Source organism: Zalophus californianus, chromosome 4 (genome assembly GCF_009762305.2).
Source record: "Zalophus californianus isolate mZalCal1 chromosome 4, mZalCal1.pri.v2, whole genome shotgun sequence".
In the NCBI taxonomy this organism is placed as follows: Eukaryota; Metazoa; Chordata; class Mammalia; order Carnivora; family Otariidae; genus Zalophus; species Zalophus californianus.
Window position 1 is genome coordinate 36,870,812 of NC_045598.1, and position 17,765 is coordinate 36,888,576.

At 42.7% G+C, this 17,765-nt stretch overlaps 1 protein-coding gene across 2 annotated transcripts in view; it reads right to left on the minus strand.

The window, feature by feature from the left end:
• Positions 1-16,737, minus strand: part of ATPAF1 (ATP synthase mitochondrial F1 complex assembly factor 1) — a 29,259-nt gene extending 12,522 nt beyond the window's left edge. The window contains exons 1-6 of one of the 2 annotated variants that reach the window (XM_027614616.2): positions 16,283-16,727; positions 13,351-13,459; positions 8,487-8,537; positions 7,590-7,652; positions 4,157-4,207; positions 2,956-3,003 (exon numbers count right to left, since the gene is read on the minus strand). In XM_027614616.2, coding sequence (XP_027470417.1) covers positions 2,956-3,003; positions 4,157-4,207; positions 7,590-7,652; positions 8,487-8,537; positions 13,351-13,459; positions 16,283-16,614 — 654 coding nt within the window. In that variant the 5' untranslated portion in view covers positions 16,615-16,727. Of the gene's footprint in view, positions 1-2,955; positions 3,004-4,156; positions 4,208-7,589; positions 7,653-8,486; positions 8,538-13,350; positions 13,460-16,282 lie in introns of both variants that reach the window. The other variant, XM_027614624.2, reaches the window with a different exon arrangement.
• Positions 16,738-17,765: the final 1,028 nt, after the last annotated feature.

The window sequence follows — 17,765 nt, forward strand, 5'->3', positions numbered from 1 at the left end:
TCATTTTATGCTTAAGATGTTTAGAATTGGGGATGAGTGGTGAAGAGACTGATGTCAGGAGAAAACAAAGTATAATCAGTCCAGTATGCGTTAATCATGGAACTATCTCCTTATGGCCAACCACTCAGGCTCTATTTCATTTTTCTTAGCTGACATAACCTCAGTGCCTAGCTAACAGGTAACTGATTTGATTTCTGTCACTCCTGGTCATGGTGCATTTTCTAGAAGTTTGTATAAATGGAACCAAAGAATCTATACTTCTTTTGGGTATGATTTCTTTCATTTAGTGTAATTGTTTTGTGATCTATCCATGTTGCTGCATGTATCAATAGTTCATTCTTCTTATTGCTGAATATCATTCCACTGTAGATGTATAAGTACACACAATCCCTCTCCCCCACAATATCTTTATATACCAGTGATAGGTATCTTTTAGGATCTGGTTATTACAAATACAGCTGCTATGAACATTTGTGTTGTATGAACTATGCTTTCAATTCTTGGGAAAAAAACTAGGGAGTAGAATAACTGGGTGGTATGGCAGGTATATGCTTAACTTTAAAAGAAACTGTCTTTCTGTTTTCTGAGGTGCTTGTACTGTCTTACATTATTTTATCAGCAGTATATGAGAGTTCCAGTTCTTCCATACCCTCACCAACACTTGGTATGGTCAGTCTTTTTAATTCTAGTCATTTTTGTGGTATCTCACTGTGGTTTTAATTTGCAATTTGCATTATGACTAATAATATTGAGCATCTTTTCAGGTGCTTATCTGCCATTCCGCTTTGTCTGAATCTTTTGCCCATTTTTTAACTGGGTTGCCTGTCTTCTTAAGTACGAGTTTTTAATATATTCTAGATACAAGTCACTTGTCAATATGTGTCTTGTAAATATCTTCTCCTAGTCTGTGGGTTGTCTTTTCATTTTCATAACAATGTCTTTTGAAAAGTAGAAAATTTTATTTTTTATTTATTGTGGTAAAATACACATAACATAAAAGTTATCATTTTAACTATTCTTAAATGTACAATTCAGTGGCATTAAGGACATTCACACTGTTGTGCAAACATCACCATCATCTCCAAAACTTTTTAAATCTTCCCAAACTGAAACTCCATACCCATTAAATGAGAACTCCTCATTCCCCTTTCCCCCATCCCCTGGCAGCCATCATTCTACTTTCTGTCCATGAATTTGACTCTTCTAGGTACCTACACCTATTCTAGATATGTAAGAGGAATCATACAGTATCTGTCCTTTTGTGACTGGCTTATTTCACTTAGTATAATGCCTTCAAGGTTCATCCATGTTATAGCATGTGTCAGATTTTCCTTCCTTTTTAAGGATGAATATCCCACTGGGTGTATACTCCACATTTTGTTTCTTTATCTACCAGTGGATATACTCGGGTTGCTTCCATCTTTTGACTATTGTGACTAATGCTGCTAAAAACATGAGAATACAAATAGAAAATTTTAATTTTGATAAAATCTAATTTACTGATTATGATTTTTTTCTTTTATAGTTTGTGTTTTTTGTGATATACTTAAGAAATCTCTGCCAAACCCAAGATCACTAATATTCAACCTAAGATTGTATTTTGTAGAAGTTACATTTATATATATGATCTATTTTGAGTTAATTTTTGGATACAGTGTGAGTAAGAGCAGAGGTTCATTTTTTGCCTACAGATATCCAAACTGAAGGGATTATCCTTTCCCCATTTAATCACCTTGGCACCCTTGCTAACAAATAACTGACCACACATGTTGGTCTATTTCTGGATTCTCTCTTCTCTTGACCTATATGTCTGTCTATATGCCAATATCACATTGTCTTCATTATTACATTATTACATTATTACAGCCTTGAAATCATGAAATGTAAGTGCTCTAACTTTCTTTTTTTTTTCAGAACTGTTTTGGAGCAACCCTCTCGAGCCCCCTCTCTTTGGGAGCTTTGTACTCTCACTCCATAAACCTTGCTTTGCTGCCCACCAAAAACAAAAACAAACCTGTTTTGTTATTCTAGGTCCTTTGGATACCCAAATAATTTTTTTTTAATTGGCTTGTCAATTTCTTTAAAGGAAAAAAAGCCCACTGGGATTTTGACTGGGATGGTATTTACTCTAGAGATCAACTTGGGAAAAATGATGACAATACCGAGTCATCCAATCCATGATCACAGTCCATCTCTCCATTTACTTAGATGCTTTTTATTTAGTCTCAGCAATGTTTGGAAAATCTTTTTGAAAATTCTAGAAATTATTAGAAATTATTACTGACACCAAGTCAGCTGGTCCACCTCACCAATTCCCTTTCACTTGGGTCTGCTGGCAGCTCATGACTCCAACAATCTCATCATTCCTTAGGCACACACAAGCAGAATAGCACGGCCAAAACAAAAAAGAAACTGGCAATAAAACAGTAACTTAAAGGAGGGTGAAAATGTGAAGGGCTCAGGTGTTGCCTCCCATGTTCACCTGTACTGACAGAGATCCAAATCAGAAAGGGCTGCACCATGTCAGAAAGCTAAAGGGCCTGAGACACTTACTGGGACAAACCCACATGATTCCTGGGGCGCCTGGGTGGCTCAGTTGGTTGAGCGACTGCCTTCGGCTCAGGTCATGATCCTGGAGTCCCAGGACCGAGTCCCGCATCCGGCTCCCTGCTGAGTCTGCTTCTCCCTCTGACCCTCTTCCCTCTCCTGCTCTCTATCTCTCATTCTCTCTCTCTTAAATAAATAAAATCTTAAAAAGAAAAAAAAAAAACAACCCACATGATTCCTTATGGCTGAAAATCTCACTTATCAGTACAGTCGACACATGAGCATCTTTGTTAAATAAACAGAGCACTATAACACATGAGATAGTATGGAGTATGAAGGGATAGGTTAGAAAACATCCTTGTTTGGCAGCACTGAGAAGCAAACCTCATCTGATCACTGGAAACTTACTGTTGGACAGGACTGAGCCCGGGTCCAGATCAAGTCAAACTTCTCTTTCTGTAGGTTAGAAAAGAATAAAATTCAAAACCAAGAAAACTTGAGGCTGCAATCACATTTAAATTCATGAAGACTGAACTCTAGGGCTGAAATACAACCAAAAATATCTCATATTCTATCATTTACAATTCCCTCTTACGACAGAGAGAAAAACCAGGTGTGTGGCTGCTCAATGTCAGAATTACATGTGAAGAGTGAATACTCCAAAGCCTCCAAACTCTGCAAGGGACTCTGCCAAGTGTCAGAGACTTCAGGCCACTGAGGCTGTCTAAGGGAGAGCCAAGAAGGCCTGTTTAAACAATGAGTCAGTATTACAGATCTAAAATATCACAAAAAGTACAGATCCTTTTGGCCGTTGAACTCTTCAAGGGCAAGGGTCTATGTGTGTACCAGGTGGGATAGCAGTACTCTCAGGGCAAGCAAAAGACCCAGCTTGACTTTTCTGTTTTCCTCCTTAATCTTAAAATCACACATGTAAACTCAGTGCTTGATGTAAACTTAACCTAAGTGGCTTTCTCTTCAGGGAAGAAGAACAATTAAAGAACTAGCTGATAACCCAGTACATCAAATGCTTTCTCATGCATAAGTCAGTGTGAGGACATTAAACCAGAAGAAGCCAGCAGCACCCCTTCCCAGTCACAAACCTCAATGGTCAAGAGTGGCCAATGACTATCTCCAAGACAGGGAAAAAATAAAGAAAATAAAGAAAATGCCACTTACTAAGGGAAAATGCCAGAAAAAGCCTAGGAGGAAGCTCTAAGTCAGCTCAGTAATAGGTCACTTATAGACAAAAGGGGAAGAAAGCTATGCTAGAGGCCCTGTCTGAAAGTCCAACTGTATGGTTGGAAAACACCAAAAAGAAGTAAAACACATTTGGAAATTGCTCAGCAACATGACTTACACCATACTCCCTTGTTAGAGACTTGAGTAAGAGAGACATTGCTAAACCAGAAAGAGGGAAAACAAGCACCATAAACATACCATATGGAGCGCACAATCTTTGGTGCTTAGGGCATAATAAAAACCCTCAGAGCTATAAATGTAAGTTCTCAAGAGGCAATAAACATAGAAAAAGTAAAGGTAACTGCCTGCTAAGGTTAGAGCCCTGACCTTCATGCCATAACACTTCCATTTCCCCCTGCAAGCTACTTACAGGAATAACTGCGTAGACTGTATCTTTTGCTGCAAAATACTGCTGCCAAATCTGTATGAAAAAGAGAGGGTGTCTGTGACATGTGGGTAATCTTTTCAACCTGCGCCAAGAAATGGTGACAGCTTTCATTGCTCAGAGTAACAAGGAAGAAAACCCAATGTAATGCTTTTATTACCAGCACATGATTACAAAAAAGATTTAATACCATCTACTCTTCTAGATGATTAAACTGTAACTCTTAATAACAAATTCCTGTCAGACAAATGGATTCCATGACCTTATGAATCATTTCTCTCAAGATGTGCCTGTATGCAACAGACGTGTTTTTCTCATACCTTCTCTTTTCCTTCCCAAAACCCATATTCCCCAGCCAACTGTGGGCTTCTTAGACAGCCAGGACATCAGTCATTCAGAATCCAGCGTCTGGAGTCAGGTGGACCTGGATGCAAATCCCAGCTCCAATCATTTGCTGGCCATGCTACTTGGGGCAAATTACTGAAAATCACTAAACATCAACATAATCATCAGTAAAATAGCAATAACATCAACCTAACAGGATTATTGTGAGGACCAGTTGAAATAATATAGGTTCGTGCCTAGCACAAGAGGATTACGATGCAAACCAGAGCCAAGGTGCTCTGAGGGGAACAAAGAGGCACTTAACCCAAGTTAGGGAATGAGTGCCAGATGAGGAGATACTTGAACTGTATCCTGAAGAATGATCAGGAGTTAGCCAGGTGAACAAGGAGGCTAGGAAGATAAACAGGTAGGATAGAAGAGACATATTCTAAGCAGAGAATGACAGCATTAGCAAAGGCATCGAATGCAGGGAAGGCATCACAGCCAAGGTGACACCTGAGTGAGCTTTTGAAGAACAGGGCCACCCTCCTTTAGAGATGCTTTGCTTTGTCAACATTTTTTTTTTTTAAAGATTTTATTTATTTATTTGAGAGAGAGAGAATGAGAGATAGAGAGCACGAGAGGGAAGAGGGTCAGAGGGAGAAGCAGACTCCCCGCTGAGCAGGGAGCCCGATGCGGGACTCGATCCCGGGACTCCAGGATCATGACCTGAGCCGAAGGGAGTCGCTTAACCAACTGAGCCACCCAGGCGCCCCGCTTTGTCAACATTTTCATTAAGAATGGAGGGGAGCCCCCTAACTGAAGATACTAATCAAAGTATAATCTAACTAACACAGGGTACAGAAGGACTATTACCTCCCAGGACCTGGGCAAATCATTGTCAATGCAGCCCAAGGTTGCTTTGCCGCCTTCTTCTTTTTTTTTTTAATGTCAGACATGGTCTTTTCATTTTAACGACAGCATATCCTGCTATTTTTATTTAATCTATACTAGTAGATAGTTCATGAATCAACACTGAAATTTATAGACAGATAAGATGTTTCTTAACATAATTGACCTCGGTTACTCAAAATTATTTTAACAAACACAAATTTATGTCTAAAATTATAGGTCTAAATGATATTCATCATATGAATATCAAGCCTCCTTGGCCTGGCTTCTCTCTCCACTAAAGAATATGCTTGGTGTCTGCTTTCTATTGGCATCTCTTCCCAAAGACACAGTTTGAGGTCTCCTACAGACTTTGCATAAGCCTCTATTAACACAAGTTAGAACCCCGCGCTGTTCTCGTCTGTGTCTGTGTCTATCCTTCTACTAGGCTAAAACTCCTTGAGAGTAGGGGATTCTCTCATTTATTTCCATGTCTCGCATACAACCTAAGATTATATAGGTATTTAATAAATGCTTTTGCTGAAACAAATGATACAGCACCCAAAGGAAACTCATAGCAATTGGCACAACTTCCCATAAGGGAACAGGATGCAGAGTCAAACAGACATGGGTTTGAGTTCCAGCTCTACCCTAAGTTACTTAATCTCTTTAAATTACAGTTTCCTCAGTTGTAAATTGGAAATAATAGCACCTACACTTCAAGGCAGTTATGAGAATTTAATGAAATAGTGCATGTGAAGCCCTAAAAACAGTACCTGACACATAGTCTACTGCTTTTATTATTTTGATTTTCTCAATATACCTAAAATAATTCACAGAATTACAAGAAATGCCAATAAATAGCTTAGTATAGTCTAATTAGAGAGAAAAGAATCACAGACATGAAAATGTAAATAGCAATGCAAATCAAGGTGTATGGAATGACCAAACAGGTAGGATAGATCATGAGTGCTCTGAAGGAAGGTGTCCAGAAAGCTCCCAGAAGAAGGTCCTATAATAACAGAGGACTCTGAATGGCAAGCAAAGGAATACAGGAAGTCACTGAACATTTGCAAGCAGGTCACTGATATAATATTTATTTTTATTCATTTATTTAAAAACACAAATGTAGCACTTACTCTGTGCCAGGCACTGTTCTATGTGCTTTACAAATATGAACTCATTTAATTACCCAAAGAACTCTGTAAGTACTGTTATTACTACTATGAGATAAGTACTATTAATACTACTATTAGTATTATTATCTCCACTTTACAGAGAGGGAAACTAAGGCTCAGAGAGGTCAACTAACTTATCAAAGTCATTCACACAGTAAGTGGCAGAGCTAGGACTTAAAACTGGTGGCTTGGCTCTAGAGTCTGTGCTTTTTTTTTTTTTAAAGATTTATTTATTGGGCGCCTGGGTGGCTCAGTTGGTTAAGCGACTGCCTTCGGCTCAGGTCATGATCCTGGAGTCCCGGGATCGAGTCCCGCATCGGGCTCCCTGCTCAGCAGGGAGTCTGCTTCTCCCTCTGACCCTCTCCCCTCTCATGCTCTCTATCTCATTCTCTCTCTCAAATAAATAAATAAAATCTTTAAAAAAAAAAAAGATTTATTTATTTGACAGAGACAGAGAGGGAACACAAGCACGGGGAACGGGAGAGAGGGAAGCAGGTTCCCCACTGAGCGGGCAGCCTGACTCGGGGCTCAATCCCAGCACCCTGGGATCATGACCTGAGCCGAAGGTAGATGCTCAACCGACTGAGCCACCCAGGCGCCCCAGAGTCTGTGTTCTTAATGAATACACAATGCTTTTTCATAATGAAAGCAGAACTTTAAGCGGATTCAACTGGTAAGACTATGAGAGGTGGAGGAGCGGGAGGAATGAGAGCAGAGAAACCTACTTAGATAGGTAGTACTGTAAGCCAGAACATAGTACTGATGATTTTAAATAAGACATGGGCAACAGGAATGAAACAGAAGGGGGTAACGTGAGTTGATTAGACATATAGGAGTAAAATCAAGAAAGACAAGCTTTCTTATGCCATTATGTTTCATGTAATTGATCACTTTTGCTTTCTGTAACCACCTTTCATTTTGGCTTAAAAAGAGGTGTCAAGAAATGTATGCTCCTTTCTACTTTCAGATTTGGCTCACAGAGCACATGTTTTCGTAAAGTATGCCAGCCCATTTTCATTTATTACCTGTCTTATTTCTTCTGCAGTTTTGTCTTTCACCATCTCAATGTTAAAGATTGAACTGAGAGTCTGAATGAGAAAATAAAAGGTAATTAACATCCACAATTAAGAAAAATACAACAACTTAACTATCTGTAAACCTTGTAGGAAGCAATAGGTCAGGAGAGTGGAGCAGACCGTCAGTAGGTACAGAACATGTCTAAGAAAACCTGCAGGCTCGGGGCGCCCGGGGGGCTCAGGCGTGAAGCGTCTGCCTTCGGCTCAGGTCATATCCCGGGGTCCTGGGATCAAGCCCCGCCTCGGGCTCCCTGCTCCGCGGGAAGCCTGCTTCTCCCTCTCCCACTCTCCCTGCTTGTGTTCCCTCTCCCGCTGTCTCTCTCTGTCAAATAAATAAAATCTTGAAGAAAAAAAAAAAAAAAAGAAAGAAAACCCATATGCTCAGAGAACTGAACCTCTAAGCCCAGGCAGGTTTTCACAGTGCTATTCCTGGGGAGTATCTAAAAGTACTTTCTAAATGCTTTACTCTCACTAATGAGCACTGCAGCATTTTGCAGCTGGTAAGAAGAGAAAATCTGGTTGTCACCTTTAACTGCTATTCTACTAGGGGTGGCTCCTTATTTGCAAATTAAATGAGTAAACATGTTTTGATTTTTTTTAAACTACTTCCTATAGAAAGAAAGCATATCACCAGGATTTCCCTCATATTTCCTCCAGCAGCCCCAGGACTCACACTGTGTTAGAGGTTATATCAAGCACATAAAAATTCATAATATTTTTCATCTCCATAGTTGGAAAAAAAAAATCACAAAATCACAGAACCACAGTAAGTATGTTCAAATTTGCAGCCTCTTGTTATAGATGTTCCATATGACCTCAGACTTAGATCTTTAATTAGAAACCTACCTTGTCCTTAGTGAATCCTCTGCTCACAGGCTGTTTCCCCAGGATGTCTGTCTGAAATACATGATGAGACAGGACATTTATCTGTACCTTACTCATAAGAAAAAGACCACCACACTAGTGAAGTGTACAGTATTTCATTTAGTAATCACACTTGAAAACTCACTTTTCTCCATTCTATACAGTAACTATACACACTGTTCTATGAGTTATTGTTTGTGAGACAACTTTTCTGTGACTAAGCTTCTGAGATAGAGAGATGAGAAAAGATGTGTTAGTAACTAGCACCTACCGGTACTTAGAGTCCATACCCATACCTGCCACCATGGATATGGGGGACTCCCTCCCAGAATGAGGCCTGCTTGGGTTTCCTGTGCTCTGCCCTCTGATCTGCTCCTTGGTGAGCCATAACGGAGGTAAGCAATGGAAAAATGTATTTTCGAAGGCTGCTTCTCGTCTGTGACACACTTCTGATGGCAGGCATCCTCACCAGGCTGGTCTTTTCCAGCACTCAATCCTAATATTCCCTCTATCAAATTAGTGATTATTTCTTCTCCTAGCCTACTATCTCTGATAAAGGCCACAGTCAGGAAATCCTATTATGAGGTTTCTGATAATAGGGATGGGTTGGTTCTAAGTCTCTCACTCAATTTCTCAGTTCAAGTCCATTCCTTTCAGGAGTACAATCTATACCTGGGATTCTGAGGCTGAAAAACACCGTCTGCATAAAATCCTGTCTTTTGTTATTCTGTGCCTCAAGGAATCCAAACCTTTCATAAACGTTGCCCACAGAACTGGTACGAACAAATTAGACAAAAGTCTGGTACAGAAAAATCTGTTGGATATACCCTTGTCTTTTTGGTCATACCCCTACACAGTGGCAGCACCCTAATCTAGTCTGTCCTTCACAGGTAAACTTCCCAGAAAAAAGAGAATTGATTTCATTTTCATACCATTCACCTTCAGGTGCACTATGAAAACAAAACAAATGAAACCCTCCATTTGCACAGCTGTCTTCACCTTCTATTTTTTTTAATTTTTTTATTTTTTAGATTTTATTTATTTACTTGACAGAGAGAGATAGTGGGAGAGGGAACATAAGCACGGGGGAGCTGGAGAGGGAGAAGTGGGCTGGAGATGGTTGATCCCAGGATGCTGGGATCACGACCTGAGCCAAAGGCAGATGCTTAATGACTGAGCCACCCAGGCGCCCCATGACTTCACCTTTTAATCACTAAGGCTGGTATAGTCTTTTCCCACAATGTCCCTCCAATCCATTCTTTATTTCCACTTGTACTTACAGAAATAACAAATTTAAGTTCCAAGTATAAGCTTATTGCATTTTATTTTAACCTAAGACACTACTTAAGAAACACCATTATTTTATGTATCAGAAAATGATGCCAATTAAATAATAACAATACTTTCATATCACATCAATTTTAAGACAATTCTGGAGATGTTAAAATGCAAAAAATAAATGTGGGCTTTAGAATCAATGAAATATAGTAATTAAAATTATAGTTGAAAGTATGTGCCAAAAGTCTCAAGAGCACTTAATAAAGCGTTTGTTTTTTTTTTAATTTATTTATTAGAGAGTGAGAGAGAACGCACACGCAGGGGAAGTGGCAGAGGGAGAGGGAGAAGCAGACTCTCTGCTGGGCAGGAAGACTGACTTGGGGCTCAATCCCAGGACTTTGGGATCATAACCCGAGCTGAAGGCAGATGCTTTAACTGACTAGCCATCCAGGCGCCCCTTAATAAAACATTTAAATGGGTACTTTACTACTCCCGTATCGATGCTTTGGAAATCTGTGTGGACAACTTTTCTGTTATCACAACAGTGACGGGATAAGGACGTTTGTATCTATGGGAGGGGAAGCGGTGCCAGGAGCTGCGATCTTGTAAATGAATTCCACAGAATGAAGAATTTTCCCTCATCCTGGGCAATTTTTCAGTGTCTAGCCAGATGCCCTCATAAGTGAAAAACCTGTTTATAATTATCTGGGTCTAGGGGCACCTGGGTGGCTCAGTAATTAAGTGTCTGCCTTCACCTCAGGTCATGATCCCAGGGTCCTGGGATCGAGCCCCATGTCAGGCTCTCTGCTCAGTGGGGAGCCTGCTTCTCCCTCTCCCACTCCCACTGCTTGTGTTCCCTCTCTCGCTGTCTCTCTCTCTCCGTCAAATAAATAAAATCTTAAAAAAAATAAATAAAAGTAAATAATTATCTGGGTCTAGACTCTGTTTTGTTTTTCCTTTTTTTTTTTTTTTAACACGGCTTTAATAAACACTGAGTTTTCTAGAAATGCAACTAGTATATAACTTAAAAGAAGGCTGCACATTGTGGAATCTCATGAGGATCACTGATAACAATACCCCTCATGGTCTGGGAGTTTTTAAAAGTACTAATACAACACCCTATAACAGTCAGTATTTGCTGCTTATGTATTCATGGTCATTTCACATATAGGTCAGAGACTCTGATGACTGCATTAGGTTTCACAGCATAGTTGTGCTCAAGAACTTATATACTAAAGTTCACTCGTAAAAATTTCATTTATATTGTTCATTCACTGTAGAAATTTCTTTTTTTTTAAAGATTTTATTTATTTATTTGAGAGAGAGAGAATGAGAGATAGAGAGCACGAGAGGGAAGAGGGTCAGAGGGAGAAGCAGACTCCCTGCTGAGCAGGGAGCCCGATGCGGGACTCGATGCGGGACTCGATTCCAGGACTCCAGGATCATGGCCTGAGCCGAAGGCAGTTGCTTAACCAATGGAGCCACCCAGGCGATCCGCTGTAGAAATTTCATTCATATCATCTACTAAATAAGTATTTTATTAAAAAGTTCTTTCCCTGGAACATCTGGGTGGCTCAGTTGGTTTCAGCTCAGGTCATGACCACATGGGTCGTGAGACTGAGCCCTGCATGAACTCCACATCAGGGCTCCACACTCAGCAGGGAGTCTGCTTGAAGATTCTCTCCCTCTGCCCCTCCCTTCATTCTTGCACGCACTCATGCACAGGGCACACTCTCTTCTCGCAAATAAATAAATAAATCTTAAAAAAGTTTTTGGGGTGCCTGGGTGGCTCAGTCAGTTAAGCGTCTGACTTTGGCTCAGGTCATTATCTTGGGGTCCTGGGATCAAGCCCTGCACTGGGCTCCGCATTCAGTGGGGAGTCTGCTTCTCCCTCTTCCTCTGCACCTCCCCAGTTCATGCTCTAATTAAATAAATAGATAAATAAATAAATAAATAAATCTTTAAAAAAAGTTCTTTCCTTTATATGACAGCTAAAGCATTATATTGATCCCCACTCCCCCCTTGAAATTATGTCTACTAGTGGGTTACATTGTCTAAATTTCATTTCAGGGTACAAAATGGAGAATTAAAAATATTTTTTATAAAAAGGGGATGTTGGGAGGGCTCCTGGGTGGCTCAGTCAGTTAAGCTTCTGACTTTGGCACAGGTCATAATCCCCGAGTCCCAGGATCAAGCCCCGCGTCGGGCTCCCTGTTCAGCAGGGAGTCTGCTTCTCCCTCTGCCCCTCACTCCGCTCTTGTGCTCTCTTTCTCTCTCAAATAAATAAATAAAATCTTTAAAAAAAAAGGGGGGGATGTTGGGTCTCATGTGGTAGGGAGCCAATGACTCAGAGCAAAGAAAAGGCTTTGCGGATAGAGTCATTAGCCCCCTTCTACCTAGCTAGATAAGAAAGACAAGAAGTCATTATTTACCCAAGCGTTGTCATAATTTAAGCTACATCTTGACTTATGTTTGCATCTTGTCAAAATGAAGTTGAATTTCTAAATCTGTTTACAAAAGGGGGCAAAGAGCTGTCCAATGTCATACTTAAAAGTTTCTAATACAGTAATATTTCCAAGAGCTACTGATTTGTAACCTTGGCACTATAAATGTTTATTATAGGAAATTACATTTGTTAAAATATTTGTAGTAGAGACTTGTTTGTTCAAATAAAGTTGTAAACTATGTTTGTCATAGGAGGTTGAATTTGCTCCCCAACCTCGTAATGATTAACCCAGTGACTTGCTTTTGTTCTCATGAACTCAAACAGTGATTAAAAGACCAACTGGATTCTCTTAAAATTTAGAATACTCAAGGCAAAAAAAGTTACTGTCCAAATTAAATAAACATCTTTCATCCTAAAACACAATGTAGAATCCCAATTTTCCACTGTATGTTATCTCAGGCCCAAACAGCCCACACATGGATTACTGCATATCCTTCCTGGTATTAGCCACTCCCACTCCACTTTGCTCTGTGTACCACCCTAGGTTAGTATTTTTCAAATCACAGGTTGTGAAATCAATTTACTGGATTGTGGCCAAAGTTTTTTTTAAAAGAAAAAAAGTGCATTTCATGTAGTAAAAATAAGCACTATTTTGTAAAAACTCTGCTTCAGTTATAATCACACACATGTATATGTACTGAACTGCAGTGTAAAATATATTTCTCACTGTGGATCATGATCAGAAAGTTTGAAAAGCACTGTATTAGATTTCAACATGCTTTTCCCCAGCTTTGATTATTGTTTAAGGATAGGAGTAGCTTTTAAGCACTTTTTTGTCCTGGATCTCTACAGCCCGCTGCCAGGTATGCTTTGCCTTGACCATTCTACCACATCCCCCAGGAGCATGGACTGCCTTTTTCATCTCTCTATATCTCTACCATGACCACAGTACTTCGCCAGAAAGAGCAGGATACCATTTATGGATGGAGACTGAGCTGTGTAGAGAGAGGCTACGTTCAGTTCATCTAGCTGACCCATCAGTGAGCCCACTCCCTGGATAGGGTTGGGGGTGAGCGTGTAGCACACTGGTGAGCCAATAACACAAAGAGGGGCAGGTCTTACCTTCTGTTCTACACATTTGATAAAGTCACCTTGCCTGGAGTGCCCCACTGGCTGCTTCCGAAACTCAATGCGCTTTTCCAGTCGGGATTCAAAAACAGCTGGGTCAGACCTGATTAAAGGTAAACCAAAAGTGAAACCACTTGGGACTTTTTGAATTTGGAAGGAACAAAGCATCATGTTGCACTTCCAGAGGACACAGGCATTCAAAGGCTGAATGATTTGCCTATAAATCAAGAAAGTGGAAAAAGAAATCCAGTTATTTAACTACTGTTAATCTTCAAGGGGCCTGTGTAACAGGTTATTTCCTAGGGTGATGCAGACCTTGGTCCCACAGGTACTTATACTCTGGGTACTTGGAATTCAAATCCTCAAGATGGGAAGAGGACTCTGAAGTCATCTTGCTTGATCGTCCTACTCAGGCAGGAATCCAACAGCACTCCCAGTGGGTGTCAAGCTTTTACTCGAACACAACTAGTTCTTGGACATCTTCTTCACCCCACGCAAAGGTTAAACATGTGTTTATTTAGATTCAGAGGTTTTAAACAGCACAGTTTGTAGGAAAAGATTTAGCACCTGCATTTCTCCCTGACTCTCCAAAGGACTTGCTCCTGCAGATGAAACATCAGAACCTGTCCTTTATGTCAAAATGAGCTGGTCTTCAGGCCTGAAGTCCAGGTTGGGGCTGCCATCCTTGTTAAGAAGTCTTCAGGCTGTGCAGCCAACGATGTGATATTTGGCACTGTACACTTTGGTGAAGACATCATATAGGGATTACAGCTCCTGGGCCATGAGACCTGTAGTGTCATAGGTGTGGTCCGCAGGATCCAAGGACATCCTGATCACTTCTGTGGTGGAGTGCTTCCTGATCAAGGCATTGTACGGGGCCCCTCTTTCATAAAACTCAGTTCCAGAGGAGACATTAAACACTACTCCCTTCATGCCATTACATGGGCCGATCTTCTTCCTCCCCTCCATAGCAGGCCAGTAACTCAGTGCGGAGTCACTCCAGGGGGCCTGTCCTGTTGGGTGTGGCCCCTGCCGGGGCTGCAAATGCCAGGACCAGGGTTAGTGCTGCAAGCATCCAGTCACACCTGCACCTGCCATGCTGAGTGGATAGAGAGTGAGAGGTGGCCTAGGCATTGGAGTCTGTGCATTCCCACCTTGGACATCTTTCACTATTAAAACATTCTGAGCCTAAATCTATCCATCTATATCTTCCACACTCAGGAACATGAACAAATGTCTAATCCCTTTTATTTGAGTACTTGGAAATCGCTATTATGTCACCTCTTAAAGTTTTCTGTAAGTTGAATTTCCTTAGTTCTTTTGGCCCCTCTTCATATGTGCTTTGCAAATATTTCCTCACTATAAACCTGCTCTCTGGACACCCTCCAGTTTGTCCACATTCTAGATATAGTGGGCCTGCAGCTAGATCAAATACTCCCAATTCACCAATGCAAAGTGTGATGCAAAAATCTAGATACTAGGCTGAAGGAGTCAAGAGGGCACACAGCCTTGTCCTGCTATTGGCTCACACCAAACTTGTGTCTGGTGCTCCAACGGCCTAGGTTTTAGTGAATATAGAGAGACTGACAGATGCTACAGCATGAAAACCTTGTGTGGAACACTAAGGAATATGGAGATTATCTAGAGTCAGTGAGGGTGCTTTGGAACGCTCACTCTTTGAGACAGCAGTATGTGTAAAAATTGATGGGAATGATCTGGTGGGGAAGGAGAGTAAAACCAGCCATTCGTTGCTTCATGAATAAGAATGAATGGCAACTGTAAAGTATTGAGAGTATGCACAGACAGCTCTCCTAAGATGCTGCCTGTGAATGGGATCAATGAGAAATTGTTGTAGGTCATGGAGGTCAAGGAAAGGTTTTAAAGAAGAGAAATCCTTGAGTGTATTTGAATGCTGCTGGAAAGAGGGCAAAAATACTCATTCCTTTATTCTGTCAGTTTTTTCAAAAAGGGAAGAAAGATCCCCACAGCAGCAGTGAGATGGACTGGGGTGGAAGTGGGGAAGACTAGCTAGAGGATGACTGTAAGAGTCCAGAAGATGCTGGAGGAGGACATTAAGGCCATGTAAGTAGAGATGAGACAGAACTCAAAGAAGTTACAGTATGCAGTTTTTGGTTACCTTTCTAAGACAACTGCCTGCCTACCCTGCCAGACCCTCTCCCAAGCCCCTCTAATTTTCACCCTTCATCTCCTTCAGCTCTTTCCACTTTAACTCTTCAGACCCTCCCTTGGTCCCCTTGCACCCACCTAACGCCTCTTATCTCCAAGTCCTTTTATCTGGAAGCTGAGGGGTAGTGTTAGGAACCCTGGATCCCAAATCAGATGAATCCCAACCAGCTGTGTGACCTCTGGCAGGTCTCTGCCGCTCTCTGATTCTGTTTTCTCCTCTTACTGACAGGGTTCAACGGATGAGCCATCTGTGACTCCATTAGTCTTTGATGTCCTGCTCCCTCCCCGAACCTCCTTTCCTTGTAGTCAGGGCTCTAACCAGAAGCCTAGGAACCCGAGCTCTAGGCCAGGCCTCAGTGACTTGACTTGAGCAAGTCAAGTCCCTTCTCTGGAAGGCTCTATGTTCCCATTTCTTTAATCAGGGCAGGTCTGTTGGAACCATCTACTTCATTAGAGCCGACACAGGATTCCACCTCAGCGTTTTGAGAACTAGAGCACAACGAAAGACAACTCGGGGAAGAGGCAGGACTTTGCGGGCACTCTCATTTCTGAGACTAGCTGTGTGATGTTAGCAAGTCACCTTGCTTCTCCGAGCCCACAGACATATCATCTAGAGTGCGGAGAGTAATCGGGCCCCACGTCACGGGGTTGTTCTAAGCACTGAAGGCGTCGGATCCACCAGAAACGTGGGCCGCGCGCCGCCCCTCCCCGCCCGCCGCCGGTCAGCCAGGGTCCGCACCTGCGCAGCTGCTGGATCTTGTCCCGGTAGCGGTCGTAGAAGGGGTTGGCCTCGAGCTCGGTCCCGACCCCGCTGCCGTCGGCGCCCCCCGCGGGCCCGCCAGAGCCGCGGCGCACCGGGAACACGCGCAGCTGCGCGGGGGACACGAGCCCCAGGCCTAGGGCGCGGCTGCGCACAGCGCACAGCCCCCGGTACAGACCGGCCACCTGCAACACGGCCGGGCCCGTGCCACCCGCCACCGCCGCCACGGCAGGCATGGCCGCCCCCGCCTCCTTCTCCTCCTCCTCCTGCGGCGCGTCGACCTCAGCCCGTGGCCCGCGCGCCTGCTCCATCGCGCTCCGGGTCCGCTGCGCCCCGGCTCCGGCACCGACGTTCCGCGCGCGCAAGGTTCCGGGCCCCGGGGAAGGCGAGGCGGGGCGGGTAGGAGGGGGGCTTGCGGCTCGGCCCCGGCGCCGCGCGTTCGGCCGCTCGGAGTGCCGCGGCGCGTCTCCTCCCCCGAGCCTCCTGGGCTCCACGCCTTCCCGCTCGGGTCCAGCAGCCTCTGCGCTCCGTCTCCTCCACTCCCTCTGCTTCCTGACATCCACCTTGAACTCCAGCCAAACCTCCTCTCCAAAGAGACACCTGGGTCTGTCCTAACAAGTCTTGATTTTGGCTGTTTTTGATCCTTGTAATGCTCTACCGCCATCTTCTTCATCCCCTTGAACCAAGCGGGAATTACTGGGGTCAGACCCAGTGACATCTACATCTCCCGTGTCTCATCTGCTCCCATAATAGAGGGCCAAACCTGGGGCAAGCCCACTACAATGGCATGATCGGTTTGCCTTCGTGGAAGTCCTCCCTGTCTGGGTCTTACCTGGTAGAAACCCCTCGTGAATGGTGGACGACTCCGGGGCAGGGTCAGAGCCTTCAACTTTTCTCAGTCCAGCCTGCACTCATAGGGGTTGGTCCTAGGCCCTGGCCTGTGCTAGAAGTAGTGTGGTGGACTCGGAGATTAGTAAGTCCTTCGAGTGTGCTGACCTATACCTGCCTCAGGATCTTTGCACTGGCTGATGATCCCTCTGCTTGGATCTGCATATGGCGGCCTCATCATTTATGGCTCAGTTCATAAGTTGGCACCTCAAAGGGACTTTTCTTGATGCATGCTATCTCTTTATATTCTTTATCCCATTACCTTATTTTATTTTCTTCATAGCAGTAATGACTATCTGAAATTCTTAGGTATTTATTTCCTTGTTTACTAATTCATGGATCTTACATTCTAGTGGGATGAGAGACAACAAACAGTTGACCCTTGAACAACACTGGTTTCAGTTGCACAGGTCCACTTACATGTGGATTTTTTACAACACTGTTAATGTGTTTTCTCTTATGATTTCCTTAACATTTTTCTTTTCTCTAGCTTACTTTATTTGTAAGAATACGGTATATGGGGGTGCCTGGGTGGCTCAGTTGGTTGAGTGTCTGACTCTTGGTTTCGGCTCAG